Source organism: Squalius cephalus, assembly GCF_949319135.1.
Source record: "Squalius cephalus genome assembly, chromosome: 9".
Lineage (NCBI taxonomy): Eukaryota > Metazoa > Chordata > Actinopteri > Cypriniformes > Leuciscidae > Squalius > Squalius cephalus.
Window position 1 is genome coordinate 3,591,210 of NC_137130.1, and position 24,029 is coordinate 3,615,238.

Genomic DNA, 24,029 nt, shown 5'->3' on the forward strand with positions numbered 1-24,029 from the left:
CATATAGGATGCATTTGATTTAGAATTAACGCGTTATAAAGCGTGCCAGTAATCATCTTCAGCGTGCGCAGCTCAATGCACGCCTAATAATAACTACGGTTGGGACTGTCACATTACATAACATCATAAAGAGAACACTATTGTAATAAAACATTGTGAATTATTTGGGTTTAGTTGCCGTGGTGTTTCAGCTCATTGTTAGAGCTCAAGAGCGCGTCCACAACAGGAGTTACACATTCTGAATAGCACGCATCTGAGACGTCGTATCAGTCGTTATATTTGATTATTTAACAAGTAATTTAATGTAAGGATCAGTTGACTCACTTTACAGTCCCACTAGCCCTTTATTTAGACTAAAAGCCTTTCTCATTCATTTGGTGAGGAACATGGCGTTTTGAGCAGCATTTGCAGCGCCTGCCATTTCTTGATTCGATGTGGCCAGCAGAAGGTATCTTCGAAGAACAGATTGATTTGTTGTTTTTCCTCTTTCTCTTGCTTTTCCTCTCATTTATATTCTTTCGCTCTGTATTTGCATGCATCTCAGATCTGCCGTCGGACCTCAGACTGAGTTAATACCTGTTTGTGATCTCCACCAGAGAGATGAGACTCATGCATTTTAATCACAGATGTGTGTGTGTCTGTGTGTGGATTTATTCTCTTTTCCCTGAAGCCTAAACTTGGACAAGAATTATACATGAAGGAAATACATGAGGGGGGCGTTCAGTGAAAGTGTGTTCATTTATATTTGCTCTTGACAGGGGAATATCACAATATCCAACTGAGTTTGTTAATAGCAGTGACATTTTTAATTCAACAGCAAAACTAATTATTAAAGTTAGAACGACACCATATACGTAGCCTGCAAGTTTCTTTCTCAATGAAGTATTAAGATGAACACCGAAACAAATTGCAGGCAATAATACAATAAAGAAAAAAGCGTATTTTTTTTCTGGAATCAAGTATTCAAGTAAACATTCAAAGAAATGTGTAGAACACACAGAAGAAATCAAATATAAAATAAAACCTGTGCTTTGATATCTCTATTCTCAATAATTATTTGTGGTAAAGGGATAGTTTACCCAAAAGGTGTTTGTTTGTTCATACGATAAAAGTCATGGGGGTCCAAAGTTGGACTTCAAAATATCTTATTTGTGTCCATAATAAAAACAATTCACACAGGTTTGGTAAAGGATGACAGAAGTTTCATTTTTCTAAGCTAGATGAAAGAAAATATCAAAATGTCAGTGATAGTTTGAAGAAGAACAGAGAACATACGAGTCCCACAGATAACCTGAGCCACTGACAGCAAGTTGAAAAGGCTGGTTTTTGTTTACACGCATATCATATGGATGAAAAACAAAGTTACTGTTTATTCCAAAAGCAATGGACTGTGAAATGTTTGCATTTGCATCAATGTTTGCATTTCACTGCAGGTGTCCATAGATGGCAGTGTAAATCACCATGAGAGCTGAAGAAGTGTGTGTGTGTGTGTCTGTGTGTGTGTCTGTGTGTGTGTCTGTGTGTGTGTCTGTGTGTGTGTGTGTGTGTGTGTGTGTGTGTGTGTGTGTGTGTGTGTGTGTGTGTGTGTGTCTGTGTGTGTGTCTGTGTGACCCAAAAGATCATTTACCCAAAAGATGTTTGTTTGTTCAAACGATAAAAGTCACTGGATACAGAAGAGTACAGCTTTCCTTAACATTTCTCCTTAGATTATGTTCAAATATGAAGGGATATTGATATTAAATCACACTCTTAGTTGGTTTAAATATTTTAGCTTTTAAGTACAGTATGTTCTCCATTAATACAACCTCAAAAATGTATTTTGACACTTAACTTTTGTTTATTTATTTACTTATGCATTTGTTTATACTTTTATTTATGATTTATTTATTCATGTGTTATTTTAGTTTTTAGTCTTAGTTAATTTTGACAAACAAATCTAGTTATTTTAAACAAAACGAAGAAACTGTTGACATTTTTAATTGACTGAAAAATGAGTGTTGATTATCAGATTTGAGCCAGGAGCGATTTATGAGGTCATTAAAAAAAAAAAAAAAACCTTTACAGTTGTTCTCATCGTCTCATATTGTTCACAATAAGAGCGGCAATGTACATGAAGAACGTCAATAGAGTCAGTTATGATTTCATCTTGACTTTAACACATTCACTTGTATCATCAGGACATCTAGCTCTTGATTTATGGCTGTCTTTACACACATCGCTGTTTCATTTGTCATCTCTGAGCGCTGTGTTTTCTTCCTGGAGGTCAAAGTCATGCAGGTGAATCTCTATATGAATCTCTGATGGATGTGTCCGGGAGATTTAAGGGCTCCTGTCGCCAGCGGCTGCTCTTTACTCCATGACTTTATTTGGTCAGATCGTACACGGACCGCCAGTGTCTTTGATCTCAGCAGGGTTTTCCATGATAAACAGAGGAACGTACTTAAACCTACAAGCTTTATGGGGGTCGAGCAGGATTTCTCTTTTATATGCTCAACGAAGAGGAATTCGCCCCTTCAGGATTGCATGACCTTCAGCGCTCTTTGTGTCAAATGTGAAGAGCTTCGACTTTCATCTCAAACCTGAAGCTGATTTTTAACACATTATTTTGGTCCAAACCGCTGCATGTCTGCGTAATCGACATTAGTACCACCTTGACAACTGGCCTTGTACACTTCCATTCAAACGTTTTCAACTTTCTATTCATCAAAGAATCCCGGAAAGTAATGCATCACGGTTTCTACAGAATTATGAAGCTGTTTTCAACATTGATATTAGTAAGAAATGTTTCTTGAACAGCAAAACAGAATATTAGAGTGATTTCTGAAGGATCATGTGACACTGAAGACTGGAGTAAAGATGCTGAAAAGTCAGCTTTAAATCACAGGAATAAATTACTTTTTAAAATATATCCACATCGAAACCAGTTATTTTAAATTGTAATTATATTTCATAATTTTACTGTTTTTACTGTACTTGTGATGAAATAAATGCAGCCTTGGTGAGCAGAAGAGACTGAAATCTTGCTGACCCCAAACTTTTGAACTTTTCCAACCTCTCACCATCTGTCAGCTGACTTTAATCTGGTATGTAACTTTTAATGATGGAATTATGATGCAATAAGAATTGATGCAATTATCAATGGATAAAATCAAGTCCGAGCATACTTTTCCCCCCCCCCATTTATTACACTGCTTCTCTTGAAATGTCACATTGTTTGGGAAACCTATTTCACGTTTCTTGTCTTTAAAGAGAGACTGAGGCTCTTTTTTTGAGAATATGTGCAAGCATGAGTAGATGGAGAAGCAGGATTGGTGGGAGCAACACACAGTATCTCTCAGAGATCTCACACCCGTCTCCTAAGAGTTAAATTGCGCTGGTTTCCGGCTATAGTTTACATTCCCAGAGCTGTGGAGATTGTAGATGCAGCCGGAGTCACAGAAGTCAGACGCTGGCGCTTCCTTCTTGATCTCAGATTGATTATATATTTTTCTCTCTTTCTGCTCTTAAGGACCCGTAAGAAAGCCCAAGTATGTGGAGGGTCCTCGTGTTCCTGGAGATGCGCTCATGTCGTCGCTGAGGAAGGTGCCCGACGGTACGACTGGTGAGTGACGAAACATGCTCGTATGCTTCTATTCTTTTCAGGTGTGTGTGTGTGTGTGTCTGTACTTGCTGTCAGAATCAAGTTTCTCAGTTTTTATTGGTTAGAGGAGAGGATTGTTGATGACGTCAGGGTTCCCACAGTCACAGACGACCTGGAAACAGTTATGGCAATTTACTGGAAATGGAAATGGAAGTACGTCAGAAACTGAACACACATCTGTATACTGTATCAGTGTAGACAGCATCAGTGATTATAATGACTTCTGTTTGCTTTCGACACGACGCTCACTTCCAGAGTAGGCAAATGTGAGCCGTTAAGCGACTGAACGCCAATGGGGCGGGGCTTATGGTGTGAAGACGTATAACTATTCATCGATGTTGCTCTGGAGGCGGGCATATGCAAATGTATTTGCCCGTGTGACATCACAGATTCTGCGATATCAAAACAAGCTGTTTCTGGAGCTTGATTAAATAAATGCTTTGTTTATAATGAGGAGGACGTTTTAATGGTACAAAGACCTCTGATATGTAATTTTTCATGTCATGACCCCCTTAAGATGTTTTCTGTGGAAATGTCATGTTTGTATCTGTGTTTAATTATGCGTGTAATCAAAGCAGCATGCATTATTATATTTGCTCCATGCATTTTGAATTGAGATAATTGCATATGTGTGTATGTGCAGAATAAGCACACTATGCATAACAGAAACTGTGTGTATGTGCACGCTTCTCTCTGAAAGTGTGTTGGTGAATTGTGTGTGTGTATGTGTGTAGTCAGTTGCATGCAGTGCAGTTCCTGTGCTGGGCTGGAATAGAGTTGGCAGTGTTGTCTGTGTGTGTATCTTTAGCTTCATATCACTGGACACAGGATTGTGTTGGTCAGAAGAACAGAGCTTTCCAAACAACAGGGTGGCGCCAGTCGAATGCCAGCTGTCTGTGGCACACCACTGTATCGCACTGGTCACATGATGTCATCAGAAGGTGTCCGCACTGCAGGGCGTCAGAGATGGATGACTGGGCAGTGGACAGCTGATGCTGATGCTACTGTAAAATAGTGGATAAAATAGGATTTAATTTACCGTGGTGTTTTATGTCTTTCAACATAAAGTTTAATTTAGTGATCGGCGACGTCTAATTGTAATTTGGCAAAACATTTTTTATTAATTTTGAATTTTTAAATAAGTTTTAATGAAAAAAGTAATTTTTTTTTAAAAAAAAGGAGAATTGTGGGTAATCTCACTTTCAGTTTACACTGGAAAAATTTGATCAAATCAAGCTCATTTTGCATACTTAGGGCCCTTTAAAATCCGTGTTTTCCTTTAAATTTTTCCGAGTTCTGTTTTAATGGTTTAGTTTTATAATCAAAAAGGATGTCTAAAAAATGGATTCTAATATAATTTTACAACTTCTGGATTCAAATAAAATGCATTATTAAGAACGGTGGTGATCAAATTTATTCATAAAACCTAAATCTTTTGCATAAAACTTTAAACTTAAAATGTAATCAAATAAAATGTGAACAATTCCTGTAATTGTTTGGCAAACAAAGCGCTGCACAACAGATGTTTACGGTTGAAATTAAAATATAAATGAAAAATTGTGTGATATTACTTAAAAATATTATTTTAATAAACTGCATTGTTATTATTACTGCTGTACAGTAGTAATATATTTCTGTCATAATGTCAAGTTAAACCAAACTTTTCTTTTGTCAGGTTGTAGTGAAGACCTTTCATAGTTTCTTCATAGATGATAGTTTTGATTCATTCATCCAAAGTTTTACTAAATTCCTAAATTCTTATGATTAGATTCCGCAGTTCTGTCCACGTTTTCTGCGTTGTGGAAATCATAGGGTCCTTCATACTACTATTTTTTTTCTTTAGAAAATATTCTGAACATGCTCTTTGTGTTGGTTAGTATTTGAAATGCTGAAATGCTTTGGAGTTGTGTGAATAGTTCTTTAGGTTTGTTCAGGTTGTTGAAGTAGGACCAATATAACCTGGTTTATTTACTGCATGTCTCTCATACCTCAATGACACACCCCAGTTAGCCCCGCTTTACCTCCAGACACATATAAGGGTCAACACTGTTTACATGGGGGACTGTCACATGTTATTTTAACCCTGAGAGAGTTTATATATAGCATCTCCAGACCTTCCCCCAGGCTCCAGTTTAACATCGTCTTCAAGTCGTGTTGGAATGATCATATTCATGAGATGAACGCCACCATAGTATAGTCAGCAGTGGAGGAAGCAGTGTTTTGTGAGCCATGACTTTCCCATTTGAGGCTGTGTCATTTAAAAAGAACATATTATGCACTTTTACAAAGCCTTGATTTTGTTTTTGGGCTGTTTTTGAATGTAAAAAAAACCACACACATTATATTCCCCATATTCTTCATAGTTGCAGCTCATCTCTTTCCAGTCTGTCAGTTTAGTTCCTGTCTCTATGAAGCCCCTCCTTCTGAAAAGCACATTGTGCTCTGATTGGTCGGCTGGACTAATTTGTTGTGATTGGTCAACTGGTGTTTGGGAAATTACCATTATTTTGTTTCACTATTGCTTAAACATTTGTTTACCTGAGAAGATGAGGGAAATAAATGTTGTTCTTGTTTGAACAAAATCATTTACACCAATATTTTGATAGTTTAGAATTTTTTTTATTTTAATATTAATATTTATTTTTTATTCAGTATGCAAGTTTTAGTAGTGCATTTGTAAGTTGCAGTTTAGTTTTTCATGGACATATAATTGTATGTAGTATCTATATATCTGTAGATATCTGTCTATATGTTTTAACTTCATATTTTAATTGTATTATAATATGAAATATTATAATACAATAATATTATAATTAGAAAATATTTTTCTAACGCATTTTTAATTTCATATTTTAGTTATAGTTAAAAAATCAGTTGAGGATAGTAATTTAGTAAGTTTAGTAAATTATTTATTTACCTTCTGATTTTAAAGCCTTCTTTACCCTTTAATTGTGTTTACACAATCTTGTAAATGTACGCAGATTTGTTAAATTTATTAATGTAATGTTCAACAGAATTCCAACCACAGAAAACATTTCATAAGCTCAATGTTGAAAGGTGAAATTACTAGGTTGTTAAATTATTTTATTATTATTATTATATTTAGGTTTAGATTATTAGATTATTTTACACCTTACTGTACATTTTTGTAATTTAACAAAAAAGTTGTTTTAACCCTCACTTGAATGCACATCAAGTCATAATGATGTTATGCATCTGCGGTGGATCTACGTCCCGCGGGTCTCGATCTCCGTTAGCGTAAGCGGATACGGCTCCCTTTCCCACCTCCGAGAACAGCAGGACGCAAAACAGCTCTCGGCATTCCCAAGACTTCCCAACCTTCCTGGGAATGTGAAGGCTCTGTCTGTAAATACCTGTTCTCACGCCTCATCTCCCAAACATTCAGAAAAACTGTAGGAAGAAAGCAAACAGTGTCATGTGGAATTAGGAATTAGTCCGCATGCTTCACTAATAGCATTAATAATGCACAATTAGCCCCAGTGTGTGTGTACTTCATAATGATGGTTAATTAAAGTTAATTAAAGTGGTTAAAGTCCTGCTGCCAGACTTTCAGCTTTTTGACTGAAAGTGTTATCGGCGTTTGTTTAACACACACTTGTTTCCTTCGTCACCGGAATCAGAGCGCTCCAAAACGGTTTAGCAAAAGTTGGGTCAGTAAAATGCTGCCAAGAGCAAATCTAATGTGGTTGATGGTTTTTGTGATAGTTTAACGAAAACATCTGTGAATAATGGAGTTATTCATTTATTTTTTTTCATTTGCTGTGAAATTCAGTTTTTCCAGAAATCCTTTTAACATCTGATAACATCTGTTTGTGTTGATAAACTTAAAGGTTGTTGTACTGAAATATTTTTCTTTCACTACCATACCAAATATTGGTAGACATGTTCTTGCATTGCATCATTATGCATTGTGTTCTGGCTGATTTTTCAACACATCAACACTTTGGGCCCTATTTTAACCATCTAAAGCACATGGTCCAGAGCGCACGGCGCTAAGGTCGTGTCTGAATCCACTTTTTCTAGTTTAACGATGGGAAAAATGGTCTAAAAGGGTTGTCCCTCTTCTCTTAATTGAGTAATGGGTGTGTTTTGGGCGTAAAACAGTCCCTCAAAAATTCCCTCCCCTCAATCTGCATGTTTTCTGTAGGTTGTGAACTTCCTCCTGTAAAGCAGAGAGATCTGCATTCATCATGTGTTCATTAAAGCTCTTGCAGTGTGTGTGTGTGTGTGTGTGTGTGTGTGTGTGTGTGTGTGTGTGTGTGTGAGTTCAGCTCTTAATTAGAGCTGCTTTTACTCACACATTCTGTAGAGTCGGTCTCTGTAAACACTCCAGCAGATCTCACACACACTCCTGCTTCCTCCATATCGTCCTGTTTGGCTTTAATGGCCTGTAAAAATCTCTCATGATGGTGAGGATGTTGTTTTGGTTTTTGCCCTTCGGTCGTGACATATATTTAAACAGCAAAGTTATTTCAGAGAGTCATTTTATATATATCCAGGGGCTAACTGGAGATCTCTGCAGATGGAGAATATTTACCATGCATAAATGTTTCCAAGGAGTTATTTCTTAGATAATCGTTCCTGTGACACTGATATTACTTTGCTGTTTTTCATTATTTATGACCAACAGTGCAAGTTACTCTCTCACTGAAGCTGCACTTGTGATAAAAAGTGCACTTTATTTAGGTGACGTAATGTGAGGAATATTTCACAACATAGAATGTGAAGGAAAAAGAAAAAGTTATGATGGTAAAAGTTCTTTCTTTCTATCTATCTATCTATCTATCTATCTATCTATCTATCTATCTATCTATCTATCTATCTATCTATCTATCTATCTATCTGTCTGTCTGTCTGTCTGTCTGTCTGTCTGTCTGTCTGTCTATCTATCTTGTCTATCTTGTCTATCTATCTATCTATCTATCTATCTATCTATCTATCTATCTATCTGTCTGTCTGTCTGTCTGTCTGTCTGTCTGTCTATCTATCTTGTCTATCTTGTCTATCTATCTATCTATCTATCTTGTCTGTCTGTCTGTCTGTCTATCTTGTCTATCTTGTCTATCTATCTATCTATCTGTCTGTCTGTCTGTCTGTCTGTCTGTCTATCTATCTTGTCTATCTATCTATCTATCTATCTATCTATCTATCTATCTATCTATCTATCTATCTATCTGTCTGTCTGTCTGTCTATCTTGTCTATCTATCTATCTGTCTGTCTGTCTGTCTGTCTGTCTGTCTATCTATCTTGTCTATCTTGTCTATCTATCTATCTATCTATCTATCTTGTCTGTCTGTCTGTCTATCTATCTTGTCTATCTTGTCTATCTATCTGTCTATCTATCTATCTATCTATCTATCTATCTATCTGTCTATCTGTCTATCTGTCTGTCTGTCTGTCTGTCTATCTATCTTGTCTATCTATCTATCTATCTATCTATCTATCTATCTATCTATCTATCTATCTATCTATCTATCTTGTCTGTCTGTCTGTCTATCTATCTTGTCTATCTTGTCTATCTATCTGTCTGTCTATCTATCTATCTATCTGTCTGTCTGTCTGTCTGTCTGTCTGTCTGTCTGTCTGTCTTATCTATCTATCTATCTATCTATCTATCTGTCTGTCTATCTTGTCTATCTATCTATCTATCTGTCTGTCTGTCTGTCTGTCTGTCTGTCTGTCTGTCTATCTATCTATCTATCTATCTATCTATCTATCTATCTGTCTATCTGTCTGTCTGTCTGTCTGTCTGTCTATCTATCTATCTATCTATCTATCTATCTATCTATCTATCTATCTATCTATCTATCTATCTATCTATCTATCTATCTGTCTGTCTGTCTGTCTGTCTGTCTGTCTGTCTGTCTGTCTGTCTGTCTGTCTGTCTGTCTGTCTGTCTGTCTGTCTGGTATATCTGATCCTCTTGTTTGTTACTGAATGATGAGCTGTAGTTCATGCGAGGCCATGTGTGTTTTGATCGTTCACACACACAGGTTATCTTGACCTGCACTTGCGGTCTCGTCATGGTTTTCTGAAAGAAAGTTTGGGTCGCTTTGATTTCTTCATATCTGTGGGAGAAACTTAATTTCATCTCAGTATTTGTGTCTCTTGTGTGTTCTGCTCTTGCGTCTGAAAAGCTTCTGAGGAGAGAATCCACTTTGAGAGGTACACCATCAAGAAAATCCAATGAAGGACACATAAATGTTGTTTACAAAGTTGTGATTGCCTCTCGAGATCTCCAACTCGAACCTCGAAGGCTTCATGAGATGCTTTAAAACAAAGTTTAGCATTGAAACTCCCTGTCCCGCAGGTAGACTCTGTTCGTTTCTTGAAAAATCTGACACTGGCCCTCAGATGATGTCATATTTAGGTAAGAACTTCAGACGTTAGAACATTAAACATTAGTTATGAATCTCTCAGCGTTTTAAGGCTGTTTGAAAATGGGGTTCTTGCTGAAATGTGAAAAAAGCAGCACTGGACATGATTGAAAACTTCTACTGCTTTAGTTTAGGGCTGTCGTGATAACTGCAATATTGTAGTACCACGCTACTGACAGACCAACCGCAGAGGAATGCAAGTAATCGCGATATTAGGCGTGTTTTCTTTTCTCATAAGGATATACCCTTCTTGTTTTGAACTTCGTGCCGTGTGTATTAAATGTTAAATAAGCTAATAATGATAACAAGTCTGTTTATCATGATTTGTACAGAGGCTTTGTGGATTTGCACTTAAGCCTAAACACACTGAAAAAAATGATTCGTTGAAATTAATAAAAAAAAAAGTATTGTAAGTGGTTGCATTTAATTGATTTTATCTACATTTAAACAAATGCATTAAGTTGAACTTAATTTTAGTTCAACTTAATGCATTTGTTTAAATGTAGATAAAATCAATTGAATGCAACCACTTACGATAAAAAAAATTGATTAATTTCAAGGAATAATTTTTTTCAGTGCAGACAGTGAATGATAGAGATCGACTGAGCGCGTGCGATTACCTGCGTCTGTCTTTGAGGTCAAGTCAAGTCATATATATTTGTGAAAAGGTTGCCATATCCAAGGAAAGCGAAATATTTGTCGTATCATCCTTTTAACGTTGAAGGCATTACCATGATTGGCGTCAGCGCTGGTCAGCATTCCACAGTGCGAGGAAGCCGCGGGGAAAAAAATCATCGAGTCACACATTTAATTAATGCCATGGTCTCTATTAAGTGAGCAGCATCAGCGTCACACATACACAAAAGTGGAGTTCAAAGTTAAAAGTATTTAACTCCTTGTTTCATTGCATCTATCTTTTAATCAATAAATCAGCGTTTTTGAACGTGTTCGTTGAATGAACAGTTTAATGACTCACTCAAAGACAGTCCGTTGCCGTAACAGTGTGACAGCGTGCTGAGTGACAGCCTTTCAATGCACAGAGACGGTTTCGGGTACATTGGTTACTGAAAATGTTCTCGTTTTTGTGCATGCTGACCACATCGTAACACTTATTTATATAGCTACAAATAAATAAAAATTAATAAATGGCGATAATACCGCATATCGCGCTATTGCCACTCAAAATTACCGCAAGGGAAATTCCTTTACCGCGACAGCCCTACTTTTAGCCTGGTTAAAACCAGACCGTTCTCAGTAGTAACTGAGTTATGGTCTGGCAAAGCTTCATTAATAACTCATTTCCAAAGGGGCGTCACCAACGGACGTCGCTCAAATGCCTCTGGGCGCAGTTGGATAGACCTAAAACCAATCAGAGCGATCGTCATCGTGTAAAGCCCGCCCCAACGTTTCTGATTGGTGCCGCGATTTCGACGGATTAGAAATGGGCTTGAATGAGCTCTTTTGCCAGACTACCCGGAAGTTGTCTGGGTTTTCCCAGGCTACCCTACTTTAGCTCTCTAGTTCAAATGCTTATTCTATCTTGACTCATGACCAATAAATGAGTGGCAGGTCTGTTCTTATGGGTCACTGACAGTAGGGAAAAACAATGCCAAATTCTATAATCATTTTTAGTCACTATAGCAATATAATTAGACTCATTAACGTTTAAAAGAGAAGAGAAAACAGTGCAGTGATTTATCTCCTGCTAAAAGCATGAAACTATTGACATTCAAGGGATTTTTTTCCTGTTCAGTTTATGTCATGTTCATCAATTTGCATGTTGATTGGCCAGTGCAGTTTATGTTAATGTTTATATTATTTGATTTTATTCTTGTTTAGGACATTTTGTTGACTTTCTCCACTGTTGTCCTAAAGCAAGGGCAGTTGAGGCACACTTCTCGATAGTTTGCTTTTACTCTCTGATATGTGAAATGACATTGTTCTGAACATTTCTACACAAACAAAGCCGTGTTGTTATGAATTAATAGTCAAACCTGCCACCCACCACTAACCTCTCACAGCTCGTTAATTAAGCAGAGAATGTTGCTGATTGGACTTGATTGGCTGTCATGGAGATCATGCGGGTGGTTGAGGCTCATAGGGACTAGTGTTGTCAAAAGTACCGACTTCGGTACCGAAATTTTAAAAAGTCTGTACTGAAATGTAAAAAATTTGGAACTTTATTTGGAGTTTGCATATAAAAAAATAATTGTTTTATATAAGAAGTGCATCAGTTAATTCACTTTCATGCATTTACAGGCAGGTATTGAGCTTTCGGACACACAGGCGTGTTGTGGTAATCAGCTAAAGTTGTAAAGGCATATATATTATTTTCGATTCTCTGTTAAAGTTAACTGTTGATGTTTGAGTTACAAAGAGAGAGGTGTGTGTTAGAGAGTTGCATTTGGTTCTTTTATATGTTAACGTGAGCTTTGCTCCTGTATATGAGAGGACGCTGGCGATATCCTCCGTTTGTCCTCCCTGTACTACATCTATAAATCTGATGTGGATAAATTTGGTTCATGTTCGCCTGCGGGCCGGTGGACATGCGTGATGCCATTGCTGTGTCACATTCCCCAAGGCCACGACTGGTACCTGCTCACGCGTACACTTTCTCTGCCACACAATACACTATTTTTAGCCCCGTCCTGAAACGTTCCAGGGGCCTGCGGAAGATAAAACATGTTTGGTTTGTTCATGACTCTCATGTGCTCAGTTTTATGAGGTGCTCTGTGTTATTAATGTTAAGCAATAGTCCCGTTTTATGAAGGCGTTTGTGTATTAATACGTCTGTTTGATGAAAGCTAGAGTTTTACAGCAGGTATTAAAACAGAGAGTATTACAGGAAAAGTTCTCCCAAAAATGAGAGAATGCCATCATTTACTCACCCTAATGTTGTTCTGAACCTGATTTAATTTAATATGATAGTCAAATGGACTACTTTTATGACTTGCTTTGCCATTTTTGTAGCTTGACAACATCCCAAGTAACTTTTATTTCATGGAAGAGCTCCTTTTGTGTTTTTTACAGAAGAAATTCAGATTGGAATGACATGAGGTTGAGTAAATGAAAGGATTTTCATTCATTACATCTTGAATGTGTGTCTGCTGTACAGTAACGCCCAGGTGTGATCTTAGTATGACTCTTCAAAGTAAAGATGGCTTAGTTGTTTAGAATATGTTTCAGTGTGTAGTCTCAGTCTCAGACGACACTCCCAGGACCACCCACAGTCCTTCTGCAGACCGTCTGCACACAAAACTAGAAAGCAGTTGTGAAAATTATTATTTTATCCTAGCAAATTATGTGAGATTCACCCAATATACAGGAGGTATCTTTATGTATGTTGTGCATTCCTATTTCACCATTTTATTATGGCGGTTTAGTCTATTTCAAATAAACTCAACACTCAATGGCATAGAAAACAAACCCGGCTGTGATTGGTCGTTTCACTTGTACTGTCGTAGGTGGTTCTTGGCCAGCAGACTGCGATTGCATTGTGAACCAGACTTTGTTGATGGCCTGTGTGATGTTTAAAGAGTTTTATTGTACCTCCTGCTCACTTAAGAGATGAGAAACAGCTTTGTTGTCTTTTATTTGTAATAGCTCATTTGATATTAGGGCTGGGCGATAAAACGATAATTATCGCGATATAATTTTTTCTCGATAAAACGATATCAAGAGTTCGAATGTTCTATAATGTTTATGCGCCAAAAGCGGAACGAAACTCATTTGAACCGCGCGCCACACGGACCATTTATCCACTCGGCTCAAAGTCTAAACGACAGCGCAGCGCGAGCTCACTAGATCAGATGCGTTTACTCTGATCGCTCTCGTCACGAGATCCAGTGAGAAGCGCTTGAATTCAGTGAAGAACACAATGTCTCAGTGATTTAAACCAGTTTAAAGGCAGATGAAACAGCGCTGACAAACAGGAGAAACACTGTGCGCAACGATACAGTACAAATTCCCATCATTTACCATGGATTTACTGTAACGTTAGCCTAGTAATATTAACTGCACCATGAAATGTGGGATATACATATTGAATTGTATTATATTATTAATGTAGACAATGTATTAAAGGACTAATGGAATATAATTACAGTATTTAATAATGTATTTAGGCTACTGTTTTTCATAAAAATACCAAAGAAACCATAAAGTTACATTTTGCCATGATAGTGAGGTGCCGTAGGCCATGCCTGGTTTCATCTGTGGTTTTATCTATGATACTGGATGACCAATGGTTAATTCTAATAGTAGTTAAACAGTCAGAATATTACATTACGAGGTCGTTACATTTTTTTTTAACAGATGTTACCATTTTTGTTAATGAACATACATTTAACATAGTAAATCTGCATCCTAACTCAAGCTAATACTACTGTCAACTCACTGTCAGATATGCGTTTCGGGACAAAACATGTAATATTAATATTGCAGCCTGTACTGCAAACTGTGCTGAAGATATGTGCCATCAAAGTCAGGCAACACAAACCTTCGTTCAAGACTTGAAACAATATCCCCCATTAGCACATGCAGAAACTAAGAAATTAATTTTCCAATAAAGATATTTATTTTGTTAAGGAAAAATGACAAATGTTTGAATGTTCTACCTCAGATTTGTGAAGTGTTTGTCATGATATGTTCTGACAATAAAGAGTAGTTTAAAACCACGATTAACGCTCTGGTTTCTACAACTTTCACTTAGGAGCAAAAATCTGCCTTTAAACTTGAAAGAAATAAAGATTTGACATTTATCGTGATAATTATCAATATCGACTGATATCAAACAATTATCGTAACACATTTTTTTTTGGCTATATCGCCCAGCCCTGTGTTTAGTGTCAGTGGTTGAGAGAGTTGTATGTACTGAACGTTTCCTCTCTCGTTTCTCTACCACACCCAGCATTGCTCATCCAGTCTCGCCATCAGTGTGAGGGAATCTGAGAACGAGTCGTGTCACATGCGTGGAAATTAAACCAAGTCAGAGCTGCAGGCCTAATCAGTTTAGCCACTGTAGAAAGAGAGACAGAAAAGGATTGTCCAGTGAACATGATGTCTCTTGACTCCATCATGGCAGAAAATGCCGATTGGTTAAGATGTAAATGTTTGCTGCATAAGTGTTTATTATCCAGCTTCTTCTCCCATGATTACTAGCATTTGTTCAGAGGCTTATTCCCTGGAAGGGAGGCAGTTCTCTGTAGAACTTCATTAATCCACATGAAACACTAGCCTGGTCCTACCAGACTCTCCTACATTTCATTTGTACAGAGAGTCTGGCCACTCTCCATTGACAAGCGTTAACTTCCTTGAAGGCGGGAACTCTGTTGAAGATTAAAACTATTGGATCTGCCCAGAGCCACTCTGGATATGCCATAACCAATCGCTAACGTTTGTTCGTGACGTAACCCTACAGCTCAAACTAGCGCACTACCTCAACGTCATCGTTCTCAGCCACTCCCTCTGTTCGCTGATTGGACCAGTAAAAATTTGACCGGAGAAAACCCACGAATATACCGCAAACCCAGACGAAGTACTGAAGGAAAATGAAAATTGAGCGGAAGTACGTAGGAGGGCGGAGCCAGGCTAATGAAACACCATCGCTGCGTCCGAAATCAGTATAAATGTAATCCGGACGTACTACGTCCACCATGTTGTCATTATCACGTGACCTACCGGCGTCAATTGCGTCCCTTCACCTCCATTCATAAATTCTCTCCCGTGGCCTCATGGGATAGTAATGTTTCCATCGAATGTGCACTTCAGAATCTCACTGGAAGTAGTAGGTCATCCGGGGACTTTTCGCCTACTGTTTTTTAGTAGGGAAATATTCGATTTCGGACGCAACGCATAAATCCATAAGCAACATGCAAGACTGCAACTTTATTTATGCAACTATTTTATTAAGAATTTTGATGTTTTCGGCTTGTTTGAAGTTTGTTAAACCTCAGAGGTTGAAACATAGTGACCTTAGTTTTAGTCACTATTAACTAACTTGCATATTACAGCATATTTGCTGTTTATTAGTACTTATAAAGCACATATTAATGCCTTATTCTGCACGACCATATTCTACATCCCCTAATCGTACCCCATACCTAAACATAACCACAACAACTATTAACTATTAACCGTATTAACTTTTAGTTAGCAGTAAATTGGGAGTTTATTGAGGCAAAAGTCATAGTTAATAGTGAATATGTGTTTCCCAAGCTAAAGTGACCACATTTTTTTTTCTTATTGAAAAGACATAATTTCCCCCTAAATGTCTGCACTTTTGTAAATATAATAATTTCAATGTTTTAATGCTTTCTTGTTGACCTTTAAGTTTCCTAAAAACGGTCCGTTCAGTCTGTCCACTTTAATTAATTGATTCAAAACTCTGATTCAATTTGCATCATCACTGTTTATTTCTGTATAGTTATATTGGTGCATATAAATGAAAATGGTTGAATATGATTTTTCCTTGTGTTCATTTAGTGAAAAACAACATGGAAAAAACATTCCTTTATTATTTTAACTAGATTTTTTTAGTATTTTACATCTTACATTAATTCTTTTGAATCTGCTCAACTGCAATGACTATTTGAAAAAAGTTAAAGCACTCTTAAATATCTAGAATTTGTCAAATAGATATCAGCTTATGATTTTTAATTTTTTTAGCTACATCGACCAGCGCTAATTTTATGTCCTTCTCTGCAGAAATCGACTCAGAACCAGGACAACTGAAATAAATGACAGTATAAGACCTCACAGCTAATTAAAGCACATTAGTTCAACGTTAATTATTGATTCTGAACATGGCGGTATGTTGGGTGTTTGCCGCGGGCAGTGTAAAGGGCACCTGTTAACAGCTTGTTGCATTGACTCTGGCATTCGCAGAACAGATGTTTTGCCTGTACTGAACGAAGAGCATTTGTTTGGCTTTTCTCCGGAAGACGAGAGCTCTGCTGAAATGTCCTCCGGCGCCGAGCTGTGTCGTAGCGGTGGGGTTTCGGGGAGCATGTAAATGTGTCCCTGCTGCGCTCAAGCATGAATGAAAGCAGACGGTGAGAACATATGAGAGGGACTTAGGCTTGTGCATTGTTTTTTTTTTTTAAATGTCAAGAGATGACATCTGTGGAAGTGATCATGCTCTTCAACCAAGGCTGGGTATTGACACATTTCATGAATCAATTCAATTTGATTGCAAATATGAATTTGCTTATGCAATTGTGAATCATATTTTGAAACGAAAGACCCCATACCTGTGTGCTGAATGAGAGGTTTGTGGAAACGCACTGAATCTACAGGAATTCATATGTGTGGCACTGAGATGAGAGAGATGAAAGAGTAATGAGAAAATGGAGATTAATAAAAAACTCCCCTTCATCTGTTCATTCTCATGATAACTAGGGGTGTAACGGTACGCAAAAATCACGGTTCGGTACGTACCTCGGTTTTAAAGTCACGGTTCGGTTTATTTTCGGTACAGTAAGGAAAAGAAATGCAAACATTAAACTGCAGGTTGTTTATTACTATAAACTTTTTTAACAATTTGTTTACACTTTTTTAAACACTTTTTAATATAATAAAATATATATAAAATATAAGAAATAAAATACTGCTGCAAAGTTCTCCACTAAATAAAATACTCTGTCTCAAACCAATATCACATAATAAATTTAATGAAAAATATAAATAAATAACTATGATTACAGTTTAGCATTACCAATCCCAGCTTGTAGGCCTGCTCATATTTAAAAATTAAGACTGGGAAAAAAAATGAACTTTAATTGCACAATTTGCTGTAATTAATTGCAATTCCTCCAAGCTTGTAATCATCAATAATTTTTTTTGATGATGTTTATTTCAAACCTGCATTCTAATTTTCTTACAATCAACATAACAGGCAACATAACAAACAACTTATACAAATGCATGGTTTGAAAAGGAGGTGGACGAAGCAAACGCTTGTATGATTCCAAACCCCCTCACATTCAACACAAAATACAATACAAAAACAAAATAAAAACAGAAAAATTCAAGAACAACATTATTCCTATACAATACATACAGTAAAACAATTGTCACTATATAAATGGTATAAGACAGTAAATGGTGTAATTAAACTTATAATCACCTAATTAAATGAAACACCGGGGAAAAAAAGGAACAGAAAATAGCCCTATATTAAAATAATATTAAACATATATATCAATGTATTATTATTTTTCAATAATCAATCAACAATCAATTTAAGATTTTTTTTTTCTTTTTCTTTTTTTTTTTTTTTACTAATTATCAAAATAAAATATATTCCTACAAAGCTATTATTACCAGAGCATGTGATCAGAGCAGGTCATTTTACCATTGTTGCCAGCATGACTATACCAGCTCAGCAAACAGAAGTCCACTAGTACTGAGAAATTTCACCTTATTTGAGCGGACTTTGCTTTTCCAGTGCGTGATCGGTACATGATTGGAGTGTTTGGGCCGTTAACGACAGAGCAGAACGCGCAGCGCAAACACGGAGTCGAACATTGAACATTGAGCAGAGAGCGCAGCGCGCAGACCATGGCGCAGACACACACACACACACACACGCGCGCGCGCGCGGAACGGAGAGTGCGGCGGCGCACACGGAGCGGAAAAACTTTTTTTTCGCCCTGCAGTCGATTTCATTGGTTTAGGTTAGAGTGACGACGGGTAAAACTGGTAAACCTTTAGAATCAGCTGCAGGGCGGGATTTGCGCTGAACGCGGAGACTTCCGCCACTTAATATGTTCGTGTGGAAACACGAAAATGTACCTATGTTCCGCACACAAAATATTGCATTTGGTCATTCGGTACACACGTGCACCGAACCGAAAGCCCTGTACCGAAACGGTTCGGTACGAATACACGTACCGTTACACCCCTAATGATAACATATTCATACTTGCCCTCTGCTTTCACTCCATACAGACTGATCAAATAGTTTGTCATTATTTACTCGCCCTCATGTTGTTTCAAACCTTTTTATCTTTATGCAACTCTATTTTAAGTCAAATTATTGAGTCATGTGAGGAACAGACTGAAATTTGACTCATTGCTCATAAACTTTTTTAGTCACATTAACACTAGGTTTGTGTTTGGTTCTTGTGTTTGTTGCAGCTGATTTTTATTCATTTGTTTTTTTTTCATCGCTTGAGATTGTGACTTCATTTCTTTTCATATTCATACTCCGTTCTTTAATTCTCTTCCCTTTTATTCAGCCTCATTCAGTCTTTTAGTTGTGAATTTGCTCTCAACCTTCTAACACCTGTTTTTTGTTGTGTTCTTCCTTTTGTTTTGTCATTTAGTGTTAAAGATGTGTTCAGTCACACATACACACAGCTGCTGCTTCCTAATGAAGGGTTTTTCTTTAACATCCAGTAGCAATGTGGACTGTATGAATTTTCAGAGTGGTGTTGTTGGTCTCTCGTGTAGGATTGTGAATCAAGATTCGAGGCTTCTCATTCCGAACTGGTTCCATATGAAACAAATATAGTTCAGAACTGTGTAAATTCTCAGCAATCATTCTCAATTCTGATGTGAGTTGTAACTGTTGAATAAACATTCATTGTTTCTTGCATTTTGAAAAAGTCTTTGCAAAGCACATTTTTTGTGGTGTGTGTGTATACATATATGAATCTTTGAAGATTTATTGATTCAAGAAAGATCTTCGGCTTCAGGGGATTTGTAAGATGATTAAAAAAAAAGCTAATAATTAATTATATTTATTCCTTTAGAAAAAGATGCATAATTTACAATGTCAAGTCACCTTTGTTTTTAAAGCGCTTTATACAATACAGATTGTTTCAAAGCAGTGATAAACAGGAAAATAACAGAATCATTGATGCAAACTTCATCAAATGTGAGACAAATTCAGCTGTAAAGCAGCCCTAAAAAGACATAATTCAGTTCAGTGTTGATTCAGTTTAGTTCAATAACTGTGTAAAGTTCAATTATGAAACAAGCTTAATTAAGCTATAAGCAACACTACAGAAGACAATAGTGTCGTTATTCAGCTCAATTCAGTTCAGTTTTTCTTCTCATCTGTCAGTGCAGTCAAATTTATAATATTACTGAATATTAAAGAAAATCATGTTTTTGATGTTGTTTAAATGACTATGTGGTGTTTACAATATGCTTGAAGACAAACCATGTGCAAATTCATCAGTCAACACCATTGCTATTGAGTATTTTTTCCTTAAAACTACGGCACACCAATGACGAGTTTGAAACAGACCCCGTTTCCTACAGTCACAAAAATTTAACCAATCCCGTCAACTTACAGAGCGGGGCTTTTCATATCTGGTCAAAGGTTTCTGTTTATTACAACGTGTTTTTGCAGCATTGAGCAATGTAGCCAATCACAGACATAGCTGTTGATCTCTTGAACGTAGTGGCCAATCAGAGCCAGTTCTGAGTTTTACACACTCACGAAATCCTCTCATTAAAGCAAACAAAGTTTAGACACAATGTAAATAAGAGATTCATTGTGCAGTCTAGAGATTCATTGGTTATGTATTTTTGGAATTTTGAAAGATCGCGATGAACTAAGACAAGTGATAACGCTTTAGTGATTATAAGTTGACAAAAGGATTAATTCTCAAAACTTTAATGCAGTACAATACTTGCTATTGGGTAGCGTTTACTACTTCAGTTAACTGAGTGAAAGTGGAGCAGGTTCGAGCTGGTGTGAGTGAGAAGAGGCGGGAACTAATTAACATATTCATGGTTTCACGCAAACTCAATGAGCTAAGAGTGTAGGGTGTATAGTATTTTCATGGGGGAAAAATATTTAAATATGTTATTTTGATTATCAAAGATGAGTTTTAAGGGAGACAATTAGTGACTGCAGGGGGACTTTAATTGAAAAGTGGAGCAAAATGGATTGTTTTTCCTTCAGAATAAGATGCATAATTTACAATAACACCACAAACATGAATTAAAAAACATAAATAAGAGTCAGTTTGGGGTTCACAATGATTTACATGAATCATGACATTCCTTGTTTGTTCCAGCAATTGGCTCTGAATGACTGCGATGCAGTCGCTGGTGTGTGTCTGCGCAGATCCCGTGAGGTCTGTCTCTCGTTTACTCGTCTCTCTCTCTCTCTGTTTCAGAGCTGGCCGGTCCAGGCCCCTCCCCCGCCACTCAGGAGCTGATGACACGCCTGGGGTTCTTGCTGGGCGAAGGCATCCCGGGCTCCGCGCGCATACCTATGGACGACAAGAATGAAAAAAAGGTATTTTCCGCAGCTGCTGCCAGAGTGAGAGAGGGAGACAGGGAAAACTGCAAGGATTAAAGCTGCATGTTGCTGTCTGTCAGTGTGAGACAGACACAATGAAGAGCGTTTCAGAGCTGGAGTGTGTCTGTGCACGACCACAGTAAGTCATTCCCGTTTGCTCAGAGCCGCTGCATTGCTGATGAGAAACTTGAGGTCTGGTCCAGAAATAGTTTTGTTCTGTCAGGGTTTCGTTTAGTCTCTGGATGATGAGATGATTAGGCTGAGGCGGTCCGAACGCCCTTCATGTGCGAAAGGCTTTTGTTTAATAAATCATAATCGTTCGCCGCTCTGGGAATCGCATGCAGAAGGAAGCAACAATGTGTGTCTTTGAGAGTTGTTAATGATCTGGCTTGCGTTGTGTGTTCTTGGACGATGTTGTCCAGTGGGATTCGGTGAACGTCTTTAATCTGTTTCATCAGGCTGCCTTTTGGAAGTTTGTTTTAAAGGAACTTTTATCTGGTTTTGTGACCTTGACTGACTCTCAGTGATGACTCACTGGGGCTGCTGGTGTTTGGTCTGGTTTAGGTTGTTGGTCTGTGAGAGAAGGACTTTATCTGTTTAATTCAGGCTGTTTAACAGTCAATGTAACGCTATTTAATTTTATTTTGTGTAGATCTATTATGTTATTCAAACATGTGTAAATAATAAATAAATAAATCACTCTTCTATGATGTTTTCGAAGTCTGAAATAATTGTTTATATTTTTGTGAGTCAAAAATGTAAGGTATGAGTGACAAATAAAATTAATAAATAAAAAAAAATAAAAAATAGGGCTGTCAAACGATTACAATTTTAATCGAATTAATTACATGATGTGGTGATTGATTAATCGCAAATTAATTGCACATCAAATTTGGCTGAGAAATTAAAAAGATAATTTATAGTCATTACTGTGTTAAATGAGAAAAGTGTCAAATAGACATTACAAAAAGAAATATTATATTTGATTCAACATCGAATGTATTACACATACGCTTTTAGGCTGCAATGGCCATGAGAGAATTTTCATCTTTGGGTGAACTATACCTTTAATGTTTTTTTTTATGAATATGGAATATGAAATGATTCTTTTAATTAAATAATACTCTAAATAAGTAGCTAAAACTGCCAGTAGGTGGCGGTAAATGTCTAAATGAGTAAGTCATTTAGTCATTCGTTCATTCATTCGTTCATTCGTTCATTCATTCATTCATTCATTCATTCATTCATTCATTCATTCATTCATTCAATTTGTTGAATTCATGTTCGTCACCACTAAACTGTATGAAATGTAAGATGACCTATGTAGGTCTGGGGTGGGGCGGGTGCATTAAATGCATTAATAATTTTAATGCATTATTTTTTTCCATAACTAATTAATTAAATTAAATCAACAGCCCTAATAAATAAATAAAAGCCGAAAACCTTAAAAAAATTACTTTGGTGATATTAATAGTAATAAGTAGATTTATATTTAAAGTCCAACTGAAATCAAAATTGACCCTATTTACTTTGTTAGCGCATATTACTAGTCTTGTGGTGAACAATGAATCCGTTCAAGTTAATACACAGAAAAAAATTGTTTGCCGTCGTAATCTTTAATCAAAGTCTGAAAAGTTCCTTCCGGTCTGGAATGGCGTTCCTTCTCTGATGATGTAGGTTTGACGGCTGGGGTTGGGAAACGCTTAACCACTCCCCTCAAACCGTCAGTCTGTTATGAGCAGAGATGGAGAGGAGGAGCGCTAGAGTAAAACCCTGCCCTCTGTTCAATATTCCTTTTCACTGGGAAATACGTCACAACACTGGAGAAAAGTCGTTTGCAACTTCCGGTTCACGCAGACTTTAAATATTAATATGCCTATTTAAATATCAGTGTGGTGTTATCAACATGCAGGAGCCATTTTGTTGTCAGCTGACAAGAAACTTTTAAAACAGGAAATGACATAGAGAACCACTGTAAAGCCTCATGATTGAATGTTATGTCAGTAAGTTTGGCCTTTGGATGAGGTTCTGGTGGCATGTCAAGGTTTCTGCCTTATTAGCTGTTTATTTCTTCTGGTGGGTTTTATTTGGATGAAGATAAACATCGGACTCTGGTTTGGATTTAGATGTGTGCTGTTGGTACATTAAAATTTACATTCACTCTTGGCATTTTAATCTTATCTCTTCTACTCTTCCATATAACAGAAAATAAAGATAGCAGTGTTTGCATCATTAAACTGCAGAAGCGGCCTGCATTAACATCAGCTTATCTCTGTTCTCTCTGCAGTGTCCAGTAAATCAGGGAATCAGCCCGTGTTCGACTCTAACCAGCAGCACGGCGTCTCCATGTACAGAAAGCCCCTGCTCCACCTTAAACAGTAACAGCAGCCGCCCGTGTGGGACCCTCAGCATCACCAGCCCCAGCTCCACCCTCGAGAGCAAAGACAGCGGCATCATTGGTGAGAGACAAACACACGTCCCAGCTTAAAATCAAGACAAGTTCTCGTTACCATAATGAACAAAAAGCTCATTTAGTTAAAAAAAATACTATCTATATCATACTTACTATATACTAGATATACTATCTATCTATCTTTCTGTCTGTCTGTCCATCCGTCTATCTATCTATCTATCTATCTATCTATCTATCTATCTATCTATCTATCTATCTATCTATCTATCTTTCTGTCCATCCGTCTATTACCTCTATCTATCTATCTATCTATCTAT

General features: G+C 37.1%; 1 protein-coding gene across 3 annotated transcripts in view; it reads left to right on the plus strand.

Annotated features, from left to right (window-relative positions):
- tanc1b (tetratricopeptide repeat, ankyrin repeat and coiled-coil containing 1b) overlaps window positions 1-24,029 on the plus strand; it is a 184,378-nt gene that overhangs the window by 65,622 nt on the left and 94,727 nt on the right. For 2 of the 3 annotated variants that reach the window (XM_079881933.1, XM_079881934.1), the window contains exons 4-6: window positions 3,509-3,601; window positions 21,175-21,296; window positions 23,587-23,758. In XM_079881933.1, the coding sequence (XP_079738059.1) occupies window positions 3,509-3,601; window positions 21,175-21,296; window positions 23,587-23,758 (387 nt within the window). Of the gene's footprint in view, window positions 1-3,508; window positions 3,602-21,174; window positions 21,439-23,586; window positions 23,759-24,029 lie in introns of those variants that run through there. The other variant, XM_079881935.1, reaches the window with a different exon arrangement.